Source organism: Lissotriton vulgaris, chromosome 3_1, assembly GCF_964263255.1.
Source record: "Lissotriton vulgaris chromosome 3_1, aLisVul1.2, whole genome shotgun sequence".
Classification (NCBI taxonomy): Eukaryota; Metazoa; Chordata; class Amphibia; order Caudata; family Salamandridae; genus Lissotriton; species Lissotriton vulgaris.
Window position 1 is genome coordinate 2,026,443,795 of NC_141689.1, and position 17,363 is coordinate 2,026,461,157.

The 17,363-nt window shown below is 45.9% G+C and overlaps 1 protein-coding gene across 1 annotated transcript in view; it reads left to right on the forward strand.

Annotated features, from left to right (window-relative positions):
- Positions 1-17,363, forward strand: part of LOC147728762 (plasma kallikrein-like) — a 507,358-nt gene that overhangs the window by 234,944 nt on the left and 255,051 nt on the right. The window contains exon 12 of the mRNA XM_086962552.1: positions 9,022-9,203. Coding sequence (XP_086818678.1) covers positions 9,022-9,203 — 182 coding nt within the window. The remainder of the gene's footprint in view (positions 1-9,021; positions 9,204-17,363) is intronic.

The following is a 17,363-nucleotide window of genomic DNA, read 5'->3' on the forward strand; positions in this document are numbered from 1 at the left end:
TCTACTTCTAATATTACCGGATTATGGTCACTGAAGGTCGTCTGTACGGCGTTATAAAACAATACATTTTGTAACATGCCCGGTGAAATAAAGATATAATCAATTATTGTATTGCTGTCCCTAGCGCTATAGGTAGGCACCCGTTCCTTTCTGTCGCTGAACTCTGGTTCATGTAAGTCATTTTCTAAAAGAAGTTCTTCTAAGGCTAACCCCTTTTCTGAGTGCTCAAAATGTGGTAGTTGTGGCATGTCAGTGTTGATTGTATCTATAACATGACAGTTCTGTTGACATAGATGAGTATTAAAATCTCCCATCAGGAAAAAATATACAAAAGTGGTCTGACTCTCCCTGTATCTTTTTAAAAACTCCATCAAGGAGTTGATATTGACATTTAATGCTATACTTTGTATACTGTTATAAAAATTAATGTAAACACATTTATATCTATTAGGCATTGTAACCTCAAGAGCTAAATAGTTTTGGGATGGTGTGTCAAGTACCTTCACAGTGCCTTTTACATTGACGGATATCAAAAATAGCAGGCCCCCTTTATTTCGGCCTGAACTAGATGTCTGGGCAGCTAGAAAATAAGAGGTGTATCCATCTAGCCAAAAATCACAGTCCCTATCCCACGTCTCCTGCAGGGCCACCACATCACTTTTTTTTAACAGGTCCAACCATCTTATATCGCTCCTCTTGGAGCGTAAGCCTGCAATATTCCAGCTCATCAATTGCACTCTGCTATCATTTCCAACAATATTTGACCAAGTATGTTGAGATGGAGGGAGGGCATCTCCTAATTTAGTTACTGCGTTGCCCTTGTCTGTGACAAGTGGGATAGGGAGTTGTGACTGATTTGTGGCACAACCTGTTGAGGTTTGTCAATAATTTTCCTCTAAATTGGAAAGGGCAGCAAACCTATTTGTTAACGTAAGATCATTACTATGTTCACCTCCCTGTTTATCACTATTTCTTGGCATCAAGCTTGTTTTCTGTGTGCCCATGTACTCGGGCAGGGGGTGTATCTAGGTTGTGCTCGGAGCAAGTCCCTTCCCAATTGGGGCTTTTGTATTTTAGGTGGAGGATAAAAATAGCCTAGCGGTAGTGCTCTGATCCCATCTTCCGTCACTTCGGTAGCATCCCAAAATAACCGTTGGGCCTCATGTGGACTATTAAAATTAACAATTATACAGTCACCTGCAAATTTTTTAGGCGTATACCCCACCCATTTGACCCTTCTGCTTGTTTGGATATGCTCTGATATATTATTTGGGCCAGTACAGTTTGCATCACACCACATCTTAATATTATTTAATTGAGCAATATCCGACTCACATTCTCCAGTTTTCAGTAGTGGTACGTTCACCAGGATAGCAACAAAAGGTGTTGCTTCCGGGGGAAGGTGTACAGGTGGTCTTACGCGTTGGGTTCTAGGCCCTGGAAGATTAGAGGTGTCTATTGCAGGGGCTCTAGATGTAGCTACAGCAGGACGGGGATTGCTCGTCTGGTGTACCCTGGTTGTACTAGGGACCGTTTGGGAATTTACATTACCCACAGATACTGGGGGCGGGGCAGAAGGCATTGGAGGATGTAACTCTCCTATTTCTTCCGTCACAGATTTTGTTTGTATATTTGGCTTGCGAGATAGCTGTGGTGCAGTATTTAAGGTGCATGCGCATGGCCTACTGGGACCAGAGGACAAAAATGTATTAATCCTATCACATTTCCCCAGTATGTCTGCTACACAATCCTTTAAGGTTTCGATTATATCATTAGAAATCTGCACTAGTATCCCTTCAATTTTATCCACAAGTACTCCCTCCACCATGTCTTTCAAAGAGGATTCAATGTCAGTTAACGGGTGTCGGGCCTTTTTCCGTAAGTATAATCCTTGTTTATTTGGTCTTTGGATTACACGTTTAGTACGTTTAGGAGCCTGGGGAGTTTGTACATGTGTGCTGGTATCTTCTAGTTGTTGAGCATCTTGAATGGTATTATCTTGCCCCTCATGAGAATTGATATTTGTTAGGCCTTGTGCGTCAATGTTAGGCAAGTTTCCAATGACTATAACTGGGTCCAAGGGGATAGGAAGACTATTAACAGTGGGGGATAAATGGCTGTCCAGAATTATCTGTTCTAGTCCCAACTCGCGTTCTTTGGCAGCAATTTCCGTGGTAAGCTTTCCCACTGCAGTAGTTAAATAGTTCATAATACTTTCTGATGCAACGGCTTTGCGTGGTACTTTGGCTTTGACTGGACCCCCATTAGCAGAAGTCTGTAATTTTTGCTTACCCATTTTGAGGAGCAGATCAAAAGGAGGGGGCCCGTCCCGTCCCTCAACGTCCCTAGACGGCCACAGACGGCCCGCCCTCTGCCCGGGCTCCGCCCGGCGTCGCCCGCGCGCGTCCCGCGAGGCGGGAGGGACCTCCGGTCTTTAAGCGCCTCCGTCCGTGTTTGTTAGGCGTGTCACCGCCGAGGATGCTGGGGGCTGTAGTTCCCTGCCGCGTGGTGCTCGAGCGGCGTGCAGCCCAGGAACCAGCCCAGCGTCTCCCCCAGTGAGTCAGGCAAGTGTGTATGCCCCAAATTCGCCTGCGAGACCCCCGCTCTCCTGCAGGGACCTCCGGTCTTTAAGCGCCTCCGTCCGTGTTTGTTGGGCGTGTCACCGCCGAGGATGCTGGGGGCTGTAGTTCCCTGCCGCGTGGTGATCGAGCGGCGTGCAGCCCAGGAACCAGCCCAGCGTCTCCCCCAGTGAGTCAGGCAAGTGTTTATGCCCCAAATTCGCCTGCGAGACCCCCGCTCTCCTGCAGGGACCTCCGGTCTTTAAGCGCCTCCGTCCGTGTTTGTTGGGCGTGTCACCGCCGAGGATGCTGGGGGCTGTAGTTCCCTGCCGCGTGGTGATCGAGCGGCGTGCAGCCCAGGAACCAGCCCAGCGTCTCCCCCAGTGAGTCAGGCAAGTGTGTATGCCCCAAATTCGCCTGCGAGACCCCCGCTCTCCTGCAGGGACCTCCGGTCTTTAAGCGCCTCCGTCCGTGTTTGTTGGGCGTGTCACCGCCGAGGATGCTGGGGGCTGTAGTTCCCTGCCGCGTGGTGATCGAGCGGCGTGCAGCCCAGGAACCAGCCCAGCGTCTCCCCCAGTGAGTCAGGCAAGTGTGTATGCCCCAAATTCGCCTGCGAGACCCCCTTAGCAAAGTTTCGTTCCAGGATAATGGTGACAAGAAAACTGGTACACATTGCTGCTCTGTACTGTTTGAAAGAAAAAGTAATACAGTATACATTACATACATGTATAACGTGGTGGTAAAAAAAAATGCTCCAGCCTACCTCTTTTAAAATAGAAAGAGAAGAGAGTGCGCGCGCCAAAGATGATGCAAAAATTGACTGTGCCTGGCTGCATATCGGCTGTGAGGGCTGGGTGAAACTAGATAAGTGACATTGGAGTATAATCAATGAGACTGCGAGTACCCCATAAGGTGCATGGGTGTTGGCTGTTATTGCAAATGCTCGCCGTAATGTATAATTACCGGTGCATCATAATCGGTCTAAGTGAGAGTAGAGTCAAGAACACTCGGCGTGCCTGCGCCAGTGCGCCTAAAGAGTGTCTCTGATCTACAAAGGGACCTAGGGCTGTGAACTCGGTACCAAAATCCCGCCCCGAGTTCGCCTACGGTAAACCAAGCAAGTGGTATTGCCTGTAATGGAACAATCTTGCCCCTGTTTGCCTAACTGTACGGGTAACAGCAGCCTTGAGAATGAACGGTTACCGCAGTTAAAGAAGCTGCCCTCAGCGAGACGCACAGCCTAGTAAGGTAAAATAAGGGAGAACCGAGCATATGGCAAGTTAAGGAAAGGGATTACCAAAAGAAAAAGGTTTGGGTTGTCAATAATGTGATGGAGCTGAAAACATAATAATAATGTGTAAATTAAAAACAAGTGTGTCCAAGCGTTTACAGAATCTGGAAAGGGAAGCGGATATATACAGCAAAGTACTCAATTACAAATGTACATTTAATGCTTCATCTGCATTCATCCCATTCGGGATCTTGGAATTGAATGTGATAATGTAGCGAGACTCCAGTCTTCTAAGTGCAAGCAACCTGTTACCTCCTCTTGGGTTTTTGGGGACAGCATCAACAACATAGAAAGTAAGGTCCTGTGCCCTCCCACTGTGTGCTGTGTGGATGTGCCTGGCCACAGGGTAAGTTGGGTCATTGTTTGCAACAGCTCTTAAGTGTTGCAGTATACGGATATGTACTTGGTGGATTGTGCTGCCCACATAGTTCTTACCACAGGTACAAGACAGTACATATACTGCGTAGTCAGATTTGCAAGTATAGTGCCCTCTGATGGTATAGGGTGACTGTCTGAATGGTAGTCTGACTTCCTTTGTGTTGATGCCGTGTTTACAAGCTTTGCATTTTGAACACTTAAAGAAACCTTTGGGAGATCTAAGCCAGGAGTTGTTGGGGATGGTTTTGCACGGTGCGTTTTTAACAAGTTCCTGTCTCATGGATTTGGCTTCACGGAATGTGATCTGGGGATTCTTTCTCGTGATGGTGCCAATGACTGGGTCATTTCTCACTGAAATCCAGTGCCTGTGTACAATTTTCCTGATTCGGGCATGGTAAGCATTGAAACCCGTTATAAATCTGTGGGTGTCAGAGTATATATATATATATATATATATATATATATATATATATAGCAAACAAATCGCCCAAAAGCAGCGAGAGGGCACACCACGGCACTGTACCTTCCGGTGTTCTAGCCTCGCTGCAGCTCGCTTTTCATTCCCCAAAGTATTTCAGTCTGCCTCTGCCGACGCGTTTCGAGGCTAAGTACGCCTCTTCATCGTGGGCTAGCAGGTAAAAAACACTGATCATGCACCTCCATTGTAAGTTGCCATTTATTCAAAGTGACTCCCACAGTGGGCGTGGCATAGTTCATTAGCACAATAATGTTCTGGGAATTGTAGTCCCCTTGGAGGTGCAACTTCTTTCCTTTCGTAGGTTCAGTGTACTTCTACCAATATCACAGTCTGTTTAATGCCCTTAGTAGAGATGGAATTTCAAAGACGAGCTTCTTTTGCAAGAGAGTACCGTGCTGCGTCGGGTAGGAAGGGTTCCATCCTGCAGTCTTCAAGCCTGATTGAAGCGGAGCTCCTCTCCACGACATGAGCAGTCGTGATTAATGTTGCAAACAAATCGCCCAAAAGCAGCGAGAGGGCACACCAAGGCACTGTACCTTCCGGTGTTCTAGCCTCGCTGCAGCTCGCTTTTCATTCCCCAAAGTGTTTCAGTCTGCCTCTGCCGACGCGTTTCGAGGCTAAGTACGCCTCTTCATCATGGGCTAGCAGGTAAAAAACACTGATCACGCACCTCCATTGTAAGTTGCCATTTATTCAAAGTAACTCCCACAGTGGGCGTGGCATAGTTCATTAGCACAATAATGTTCTGGGAATTGTAGTCCCCTTGGAGGTGCAACTTCTTTCCTTTCGTAGGTTCAGTGTACTTCTACCAATATCACAGTCTGTTTAATGCCCTTAGTAGGGAGGGAATTTCAAAGACGAGCTTCTTTTGCAAGAGAGTACCGTGCTGCGTCGGGTAGGAAGGGTTCCATCCTGCAGTCTTCAAGCCTGATTGAAGCGGAGCTCCTCTCCACGACATGAGCAGTCGTGATTAATGTTGCAAACAAATCGCCCAAAAGCAGCGAGAGGGCACACCACGGCACTGTACCTTCCGGTGTTCTAGCCTCGCTGCAGCTCGCTTTTCATTCCCCAAAGTATTTCAGTCTGCCTCTGCCGACGCGTTTCGAGGCTAAGTACGCCTCTTCATCATGGGCTAGCAGGTAAAAAACACTGATCACGCACCTCCATTGTAAGTTGCCATTTATTCAAAGTAACTCCCACAGTGGGAGTGGCATAGTTCATTAGCACAATAATGTTCTGGGAATTGTAGTCCCCTTGGAAAGACTGCAGGATGGAACCGTTCCTACCCGACGCAGCACGGTACTGTTTTGCAGAACGAGCCCGTCTTTCCAGTTTCCCTCCCTACCAAGGGTTCTAAAACGGCCTGTGAAATTGGTGTAAGGACACTGAACCTACTATAGGAGAAAAAATTGCACCTCCAAAGGGGACTACAATTCCCATAAACATCACTTTGCTAATTGAATTGTGCTACGCCCACTGTGGGAGCTACTTCAAATAAAAAGTCAAGTTGAACGGAGGTGCGTGATCAGTGTTATTTACTGCCAGCCCATGATGAAGAGGCGTACTTAGCCTCGAAACGCGTCGGCAGAGGCAGACTGTAATTCCTTGGGAAGCGAAAGACGAGCTGCAGCGAGGCTGGAATGGTGAAGTGCCGTGGTGTGCCCTCTCGCTGCATTTGGGCAATTTGTTTTGCATATATATATATATATACATATATATATATATTCAGAACTCTGTTTCCAAATCTGCTTTTCAGCAAGAAAGGATGCAGACCCAACAGTTGTGCTTAAGCTGTTTTATTTCGCCCGCACCACCGCCATAACGGGTTTCACCCTGATCCCAGGGCTTGATCATATATATATATATATATATATATATATATATATATATATATATATATATATATATACACAGTTTTTTAATTTAATGAAAACATTTATTCTTTTAAATTGCATTATTTATATTATTTTTATTTAATTTTTATTTTATTACCCTTTACACCCTAAAAACTGATCCCACCCTGCTCCCTATAAATACCCCTGCACCCCATAATCATAGCCCACCCTTACTCCTTAAAATACCCCAACACCCTATAACACTAACCCATCTTAACCCTATAAATATACCCTGTACCCCAAAACCGAAACCTATCCCTAAACCCTAAAAATACCCCTGTACCCCAAAACCCAAACCTAGCCCTGAACCCTATAAATACCCCTGTACCTCAAAACCCAAACCTACCCCTGAACCCTAAAAATACCCCTGTACCTCAAAACCCAACCTTAGCCCTGAACCCTAAAAATACCCCTGTACCCCAAAACCCAAACCTACCCCTGAACCCTAAAATACCCCTGTACCCATAAACCCAAACGTAGCCCTGAACCCTAAAAAAACCCTGTACCCCAAAACCCAAACCTACCCCTGAATCCTAAAATACCCCTGTACCCCAAAACCCAAACATAGCCCTGAACCCTAAAAATAACCCTGTACCCCAAAACCCAAACCTACCCCTGAACCCTAAAATACCCCTGTACCAAAAAACCCAAACTTAGCCCTGAACCCTAAAAATACTCCTGTACCCCAAAACCCAAACCTAACCCTGAACCCTTAAAATACCCCTGTACCCCAAAACCCAAACCTACCCCATAACCCTAAAAATACCCCTATACCCCAAAACCCAAACCTAGCCCTGAATCCTACAAATACCCCTGTACCCCAAAACCCATACTTATCCCTAAACCCTAAAAGTACCCCTGTACCCCATAACCCAAAACTATATCTGAACCCTTAAAATACCCAAACACCCCAAAACACATACCTCAGTACCCCAAAACATATACCCCTATACCCATACTTACCTTATCCAAACATTAAAAAAAAAAACATGCTTTTACCATTCATGCATTTACAACGAATTTCGTTGTAAATGTATGCGTGGTAAAAGCATATAAAATGTAATGCCATGCGTTATAATGGCATTGTGGAATAATGGTACTTTCGTAATGAAAGTATGCGGAGTGATGGTGTGTGGAAAGAAAGTTGCGGAATAATGGGTGTTTACCCACCCCGGTAAGTACATTGGTAGCACGGCGGCCCACATCTCTGGCAACATACTCATATTTTTTCACCACCCATTTGAAAAATGCACAGGTCTCTCTCATTGATGGCCAGCACCGACATACACTTTTAGACACACCTCCCGCCACAAGTTCTAGAATTGCGAACTTTAGAGCTGGGGAGCTACGTTCGAATCTCGGCATCAGCTCAACATCCAGTGATTCCAGGCGAATCGCTTTGTCCCCCCGTGCCTACCACAAATGAATGTGTTCTTCTGTAATGTAAATTGTGCTCATGCCATGTTGTCGAGTTTGTGCTATATAATATTGCAAGGAAAAATAAAGTAGGGAAACTCGAGTTCACACACTACTGAACGCGCACTCTTAAGAGCATCAGCAGTGCGTTTCAAAGGCCTGTCACAGATAAGAAATGCTATCAAAACGAAATCCTACAAAACAATATACTACTGGCCGGCAGCAATTCATACCCGGACAACATTGGGACGGGCTGCTAGTACTTTATACATTGCCTGGCTGCTCTGGGCCAATGTACTAGAAGGGTAAGCAAAGGCTAATTTAGAATTAGCTAATGCCTTACCCTGGCTAGGATTGTGGTTGCTGCTTGACCAGGGCTCACCCAATCAACCAATAACCTAGTTTCTAACCAAAACAAAACCTACAGCTGCAACACTGGACACCTACATTATAGAGTAGATGTTTCGTCAGTCCTATTCCTGTCTTTTTATTATTAATCTGTGTTATTTTGGAACTTTATTTTACATGCGTATTTACCCATAATTTTAAGGCAGTTAATCTGTATTTGAGATGTTGTGGTTTTACATACGTTGAGAACATTGCTTTATTCCTAGCTTTCTCTCCTATATGCTACATTTGATGTAGGAGTAACGAAAGCGCTATATGGTCTTATTCCTTTCATCCATCTTAGTTTCTAACTTTCACGTCCGAAATTCCGGCGTCGGTCTCTATTTGTCATATAATATGTACTAATTATTCCAAAATCATGGTGCTAATGGGATGCGGTAAATCCATTTTAAAATGTAATTTGCATTTCAGTTTGTCTTGGAATGTCTGTGAAGTAAATTTCAGTTTTGAACAGGAATTTTGTTCTCTAAAGTTTAATTGGTTTCCTAAATTATGTATGGAACACTGTATTCACCTAATCAGGTCCTGGTGTGAATGCCAATGAAATGGAGCATGCTCGTTATTATATTTTGTGCATTTGTTTGATTTTTTTTATAGATTCAGCAAACCTGAAAATTGGCTTGTTTACGCTGGCATTTTAATGCAGTCTGAAATAAATGCATTTGCTCCTTATCATAAGGTTAGAAACATCTTTCTCCATCCCTCTTATACAAAACAAGAAGCTGAAACGGGCTATGATGTTGCCCTATTCGAACTCGAAACTCCTATGAATTATACAGGTGGGTTACAAAGTTATCTGTATAAAACTTCGATTTCCTGAATTCTTTCATAAAGAACAATTACTATGATAGCATTTATCTTCAGTAAATATTGCTTTCACATTTAAAGTGTAGTGCACGTCGGAATATGTATTCGTGATGCTTCGTTTTAATTTATGTTGATAAAAAGAGGACACTTTGCATGTTACAAGCACGATTATTCCCCACGAAAATCTATGAAACCCCTTGTCTGCTATGCACTAAATTGCCATTCAAAATGAGGACAGACAACATGAATACTATTACCTTATAGAATACAACACTAGTAAAGGAAGGAGTGCAAGGTCTGAAAAAAAGTAAGGCACATACAACTGCTATACTGTGACACAAATGAGGTTGTAGGGGATGATTTACAAAGATTTTTGGTTACAAATGGAATTGTTTCCATAATAAAATTGGTGAGACGAGCATGCATTACTTATGATGTGTATGTGCAACTTGTTCTGCTTGGGAGTACATTTACGCTTTGTGAGACCTATCACGAATGCATTTTAAAGTGCACAAAGTAGTTATCCCGCAGTACTCTTTTCTGCACTCTTCAGTGGCGGCTCCTCCGCTGTGGCGGAGGAGCGTCACCACACTGCTTTTAAGCAATGAGTGGCATGGGAAACAACCTTTACAACGCAACTTTTACAACGCACTACCATTACAACGAAACTTTTACAACGCACCATCCATTACAACGCATGCATTTACAACGCAACCCTTACAACGCATGACACCACAAGGCACACCACTACAACGCATGTCATTACAACGCAGTCATTACAACACATACCATTACAACGCATAGCATTACAACACATAGTACCCCTACACTATCCAACTCTTACCCTACTGTTGCACCCACTGGAGTTAGAATAGTAATTTTTACCCCTACACTATCCAACACTTACCCTACTGTTGCACCCCCTGGAGTTAGAATAGTAATTTTTACCCCTACACTATCCAACACTTACCCTACTGTTGCACCCCCTGGAGTTAGAATAGTAATTTTTACCCCTACACTATCCAATACTTACCTTATATGCAATGTAATGTTATGCGTTGTAATGGTATGCGTTGTAAAGGTAGTATGGATTGTAATGGAATGCGTTGTAAAGGTAGTTTTTAAATATTCGTTGTAAATGCATGCATTGTAATGGAATGCGTTGTAATGGATGTTGCGTTGTAAAAAATGAGTTGTAAAGGTAGGCGTTGTAAAAGTATGCGTTGTAACGTCATACATCCAGTGGCATACATAGTAGAAACATAAAATGATCATAAATTTGCTTTATTATCATTTTATGCTTCCTGCTGCTTTGCTGACGGGAGGGATGGCGGGGTTGATCTGCTCTCGGAGCAGGGCAGGGAAGGAGTAGTTTGCCCACTCCTAAGTGTTCAATGACGGTTTGGTTGGCTCTCTTGGGCCGCCCAAACCAGTCATGCACACTTTCCCCTTCTCCATGCCGGCTGTACTATAGTCTGCATGGAGAACATGGCCACCCCTACAGCCCCTGGCTGAGCACTGTGTCACGGCGCTCAGACCATTCACTGTCATGTAGTTCCTTGGAGTCCCCCAGGACCTGCGCATTTTGGATGATCTGAACTGAGGGCTTGGTGTCCCAACCGCTTTCGGACACCCCCAAAGGATATGTCAGCTGTTAGACAGGCTAGCTCTACAGTCCCACTACCACCCACCTGTATTCTACAGTGGTGTGGGTAGTCTCTGGCAACCACTGAACATGACAACCCTGATTCCTCAGGTATCGTGGAATACAGTACGTGTCGCTCAGACACTTGTGCTTGCTTTCCCTCAGAAAAAAAACAGGTTGGTGATTAGGATGTTTCAATAATTATTTATTGGTCCAGCAACAATATGTTGTAAAACATATGTGCCACGAAAATCAGGAGACAGAAGCATATGAGTAAAAAGTAGATACATTTCCACCATAGCGCTAAGAAGATGAACAGAAGCAGTTCAGTTAAAAACAGTAGCACTTGTATATTCCTAAAATGCGTGCCCTAAGTAATTTGAATAAATGTACCTAGCCTGACTTGGTTGTGTAGGTGTAGATACGTACAGCTATGTGTATCTGTAGTCAAGAAATGCCTAGGGATGAGCCAGCCCCCTCACCTGATGGTGTAGAATGAAGGACCCCGTCTCCGTGTCGAGGATGACAACCCGCAAGGGATGTCAGACTGCTGTGTGTTGGAGATTCGGCATGCAGGACCTCTGTCTCAGCCTGGAAGGAATTCTCCTCTAATGTGTAGGGGGGAGTCAGGGTCTTTTATACTTAAGTGATCACTCCAGAGGGGTTTCTAGTATCCATATGTTTTGAAAACAATCACCAATGCGTTTCTAAACAACAGTGATCATGCACAGCTAAGGATGAAAAAGTGGCGACCCTTTTACAGAATAAATCTGCCGTGTCTGGGGACATGCTTATGTACGTCAGGTACAGGGATTTTTATAGAATACTTAGAGCCTGGTGTTGAGGAGACAGGAGCAAGCTACTAGGTAAAAGGTCACCTGTTTAGAATTGTTTTTCTGTGGATGGGACAATCTATTTAAAAATGGGGTATACTGTATACATTGAGCACCTTGAAAAATAGAGAAAAAAAAGAACAAAGTCACACTCAACCTTCACTTTGATAAACATTAAAAATGTTGCCAAACTGTTCCCAGTGCAGGAGAGGCCAAATTGTTTATAAATCCTGCACTGAAGACTCAACATCGCTTAACATCTTATCCGCAGGTGGCAGCCCTTCAAGAACTTCCATTATCGTAACCAATGAGCAAACATGGTCATCTCCAGTTCCCACAGCAGCTGCCGGGGAAGAGTTAGATGCGTACACGTCTGATGCTGATGCCTGTATTACTGGAGCAGAGACGATATCCCTTCAAACAGAAGGGGACGCACCCTTCAAGGCTTCTAGAAATGCTGTCATAAACATAGGAATATGCTGTGGACAACTGCATGTGTGGGCCTGCAAAGGTGCCAGTTGCGCTTCAATGTCCGGTGGCACAACCAACACAAGTGTCATACACAGGTCTAACACGCAGCTAAATCTGCTGAAGAGGCAACAGAACACAGGCAGGAAACAGTCTAGCTAGCCAGACCGGTCTGAAAGACAGGAACCAATGCTCACTCAGCTCTCGCAGCAGAGGTGTAGTCAGGTAGAACACCATGCGCTCCCAACGACGTGGTTCCAGCAGTGTTCTCTCCATTTCATGATGGATTGCGACGTCCAGTGCAAAGCAATTGTATTAAAATAAGGATGCCCGCTACCAAAAGCAGGGCCAAAGGAAGCCCTTCAAAAACGCTTCGGAGTACGGAGTGTATGAAAGCTGGAATTAATCCGAAGATGATCTGAAAGGTGGGTAAGAGACCTGAACCAAGTTGCTTAAATAAGTGTACAATCCCACTTGTACAGACATTTTAAAGATATGATGAACCATTTCTCCAAAATGGATCCTGAAGTGCGTACGGACCAGGGCCTGCATCTTTGCTGAAGACCTTGCAACCTGGAGATCAGACGTTTCACGGGCGGAAGTTAAGGCCTCATTTTGTTGAAACAACAGGGCTTACAGTCTGCTCATCAAATCCAACCATGTACTGGAAACATTCAATGAAGGCAACAGTGGTGCTTCCTAACTGCGTGAGCTGGGGGAAACAATACTAGCTTACAGCACACAAACTTGTAGTTTACTGTGACTAGATAAGTGATGCCTGGCGCCATTCCACAACTAGCTTGATCATTCAGCACTAAATAACTTCCTTTCAAAAGTAATTAAAAAAACGTATGAATCACGGCAGCTGGGGAGCCTTTCAAGTATTGTTTATTTATTTAAGAAGTTTTATATAGCGCTGACCTGACCCGAGGGTATCGGAGCACTTTACAACAGATACACTGCAGAGAATCACAACAACAAAAAACCAATTAGCAGTGCAGGTTGATGGTGGGGAGATCTGATTCGAAGTCTTGGGGACAAGGAGTCGAAGCAGTGCGAGGTGTCTGCTTTCCCGCTCCGACTGCTCCTATCGGTTTCCTAGGGAGTGGTCGAGGAACAGGGTTTTGAGTTGGCTTTTGATTTTTACAAAAGAGGGAATAGTTCTGATGTGGGGGGGAATAGAGTTCCAGATTTTATGCTTGCTCCCAACGAAGGATCCTTTAGCATTTTTTTTTATCCAGGTTTCAGCGGGATGAATAGGAGGGAGTTTGAGCTTCTGAGGTTCCTAGCCTGACCGGCTTTTTTGAATTGGCCGCCAAATATTTGGTTTTGCCGGTGTGCAGAGCTTTGTGTGTGAGCAGGCTGTTCTGAAACGAACCCACATTTCGACTAGGAACCACTTAAGTTTTCCGAGTGTAGGAGAAATATGATTGAATTTCTCGATTATGGTGACCATTCTGGCTGCCACATTGAGAGTTGTTTTGAGGGGAGCCAGATGTGATTTTGCTATTCCTGAGAGGACAGCATTCCCATAGTTCAGTCTTGACAACACCAATGCTTGGATGGCCTGTTTGAGATCACTGGGTGGAATAAAAGGTTGTATTTTGCTCAGTAGCTTTAAGTTAAGGAAAGCCCTCTTAGCTGAGTTCTTGATGTGTATGGTCATGTCCAGTTTCGGGTCTAGCATGAAGCCTAGTGATTTGACAGAGTTGGCCAGGGTGAGGTTCCCACTGAGCGCAACAATGGCTTTTAGCCATTTCGCAATTTGGGGGTTTTGTTCTTTTTCGAGATGAGGAGTAATTCGGTTTTGTCGGGGTTTAATTTAAGATGATTACATGACAGCCAGTGTTGAACATCTCTCAGTAAGTCATTGAGTCTTTGAATGTCACTGATGGAGGCGGTTTCCAAGTAGATCTGGGTATTTTCAGCATCAAGATGGAAGCGGATGTTGGCTTTTTTGAGTAGTTTGGTGAGAGGTTCCATGTAGATGTTGAAGAGTTGCGGGGAGAGCACTGAGCCTTGAGGGGCTCCCATGTTGACTGGGTGAAGGTCAGATGTAAAGTTTTTGATTTTGATTTTTTGAGTGCGATTGTGTAGGAAGGAAGAGAACCATTGGATGACCAAGTCCGGCTCTTTCTTTGAGAGCCCTAATGAGGAGTTTGTGGTCTACCGTGTCGAATGCTGCTGATAGGTCTAGGAGAATGAGGAGGCAGCATTGGTCAGAGTCTAATGATTTGTGGATATCGTCGATGATGTTTAGGATGCCGGTTTCAGTGTTACAGCTTTTTCTGAAGCCAGACTGATAGACGTCCAGGAGGTTGATGTTGTCCAAGTGTTGGGTTAGTTGTTGGAGTACGCATCTTTCTAGGAGTTTGAACAGAAGAGGAAGGTTAGAGACAGGTCTAAAGTTATTCAAATCCTTTATGTCAAGGCCAGGTTTTTTCAGCAAAGGGAGTGACTTATCATACTTTAAGGCAGTCTGGAACGACTCAATTTTTCATGGAGCTGTTTATGATCGTGCACTAGAGCGGTGCTAGGGAGTGCTTTAGCTTTTTGGTCAGTTGGGGGAATGGGGTCAAGGACATTAGATGAGGGTTTGGATGCAGGGTTAAGATTGATTATCTCAGTTTCCTGAATGGGGCAGAAGCTTAACCAGGATTTGGTAGAGGGACAGGGGCGATATCATACGCCCCGGACGTGCTGCTGCTCTTTGTGGGGAGGGTATTGTTAGTGTCTACTGAAAGTTCGATCTTAGTAATCTTGTCATTAAAGAAGTTGGCGAAGTTGGGGGCGTAGTCTGCCGAGCAGCGAAATGGCCGCTCTCTGAGTGAGCTCTGCCGGCTAGGTTTATAATCCTTAAAGAAATCCGGATATATGGTGCAGTGGGGAGCCTGAATCAGACGTCCCTGAACCCCTGACCTGCAGCAGATTGTAGAGGTGGCCAGTTCCCGACCTGCGACGGCTCTCTGGAGGGTTGACGTGAGCCCTGACTGGACCCTGCGCGGCCTCCATTTGCAGCTGGATGGGAGAAGCGGCTTTTTCCAAAATTGAGCCCGGGGATTCGTTGGCGCTGCGGGCCTGAAGCTGCCAACGGAGGGAGGAGACTCAGCTGTAGCCTCGACTGGCTATGATCGGCACACGCAAAATTGAGGAGCGGTGCAACGGCATTCAATCCGCAAGACACCTGGCTCCTCTGCTGCTGGGGACCGCTGCTGGCTGTGCAGTGTTGGGACCGGAGTAGGTGTGGGAAGGTCCTGACTGCCACTTTAGCACCCTTGCGCTCGGAAGGTGCGGGCCTCCTGACGGGATCGGAGGTGGTGCCTTGCCATCCCCCTGAGGTCAAATCCCGGTGAGAGGCACCTGAGGGGCTGATCGTCGAGGCTGGAGCACACTGGGGATGAGTGACATCTGCCCTTCTGCACCGGACGCTGTGGGAAAGCTGCAGACAGCGAGAGGCATTTTGTGGTGCTGGCTGCGGGCGGATGCTGAACATGGTGGAGATTCCGCTTGCCCCTGGGGGATTCTCCTGCCGCGTGGGACTGGCGAGGCATTAAGAGGTGTGGTGCATGGGAGGCTCCCAAACACTAGCAGCATATACACCCTGATGGCAGGCTGAGTTGCTGGTGAGAGCTGCTGATTGCGTGAGCGTCGGAGAGCCCCGGAGGAGATCTTCTCGGGACAACGTGAACTGCCTTTCTTCTCCTGGCCACTTCCCTGAGATCTTGTGCTGTGTCTGGACTCCTGTGCTGGGCCGGTGCATCTGTGAAGCCCTTATTGACCAGTGGAGCGGATTGGAGGGGGCCCTTCCCTGTTCGTCTTACACTGTGCGTAGTCTGGGGGCCTGCCCCTCCTGTTCTAGCTGGCCACTGTCGGAGCTGGAGGCCCAGTGGAGGTGCTGGCACTCAAATTGACATGGTGGGACATTGTGACTTCATGGTGTGATTGGGCTGTGTGGAACTGTGCTGGAGGCCCCGTGTCACGCCACCTGGGCTGAGGGAATTGGTGGCTGTAAAACATCACAGTGTCATTAGAGTGGGGGTCTCTGACCTCCCTCTGGACTGGACTGGCAGGTGCCTGGTTGATTCATCATGGGCAAACCAGATGCCAAGCAACTTAAGCTTAATTTTGATGAATGCTCCTCGCACCAGAATGATCCGTCTACTGGGCCACAGTCGGAGGAACAGCAGGAGGAACACTCGGAGGATCAGGGGGAGGACCTGCACACCATCATGCTGGAAATGCGCTATAGCCTATGAAATATCGACTCAAAGCTGGACACCCTGACCACACAGCTGGACTCTGTGAAAGCCCAGGTCACTGTCCATGAAACTCGGCTAGACACCTTGGAGAACCGACAAACCAAATTTCATGAGTTTCAAGTGGAAACCAAAGAGCAATTGCTACATATGGACAAACTCCTGGGAGTAATCTGTGCAAAGAACGATGATTTGGAGGCAAGGTCCCGGAGGAATAGTCTACGTATTCTCGGAATTCTGGAGACGACTGCGATTGCCAAGATGTAAACCTACGTGGCAGACCTCCTACATGCGTTGTTTGACCCTCACCTGACCCCTGTGTTTGTGGTGGAGAGGGCGCACAGGGCTTTAGGTCAGAAGCCTCTGGTGGGGGCGCCTCTCAAGCCTTATCCTGGCCAAACTGCTGAATTATCAAGACAGGGACAACAACCTGTGGATGGCGAGAGAGAAGGGTCAACTATCTCATCAAGGTAACAACTTATCATTCTACCCAGACTTTACCCCTGCTGTTCAGGCGGCGAGGTGTGAGTTTCTACCGGCCAAAAAAATTCTTCTCCAGGCGCAATTCGCCTACTCTCTACTTCACCCTGCCAAATTAAAAGTTTCTTATGCTAGCACTGCACACTTTTTCACTGATGCGAAATGAGCCCTAATATTTGCTAAACATATCAGAGGTAAGAAGGGTAAAGACACTTGTGGAGCAGCGGCATCGGGAACTGGACAACTTAGTGATAATGATTGACTGGTGTGCTGGTCGTCTGAGATGCCTTTTCGCCGTAATGCATGATCACTCTTATTGAAGTTATCGTGGGTCTCATAGTCCTCATATTCTGTTCTATTTTTATTGTTTTTTTAAGAGGGGTAGTTTGGGAATGTCGGGGAGGGCTGGTACAAGGCACTGCAGAATCCCTAGCCACCCTGTTTACTCAG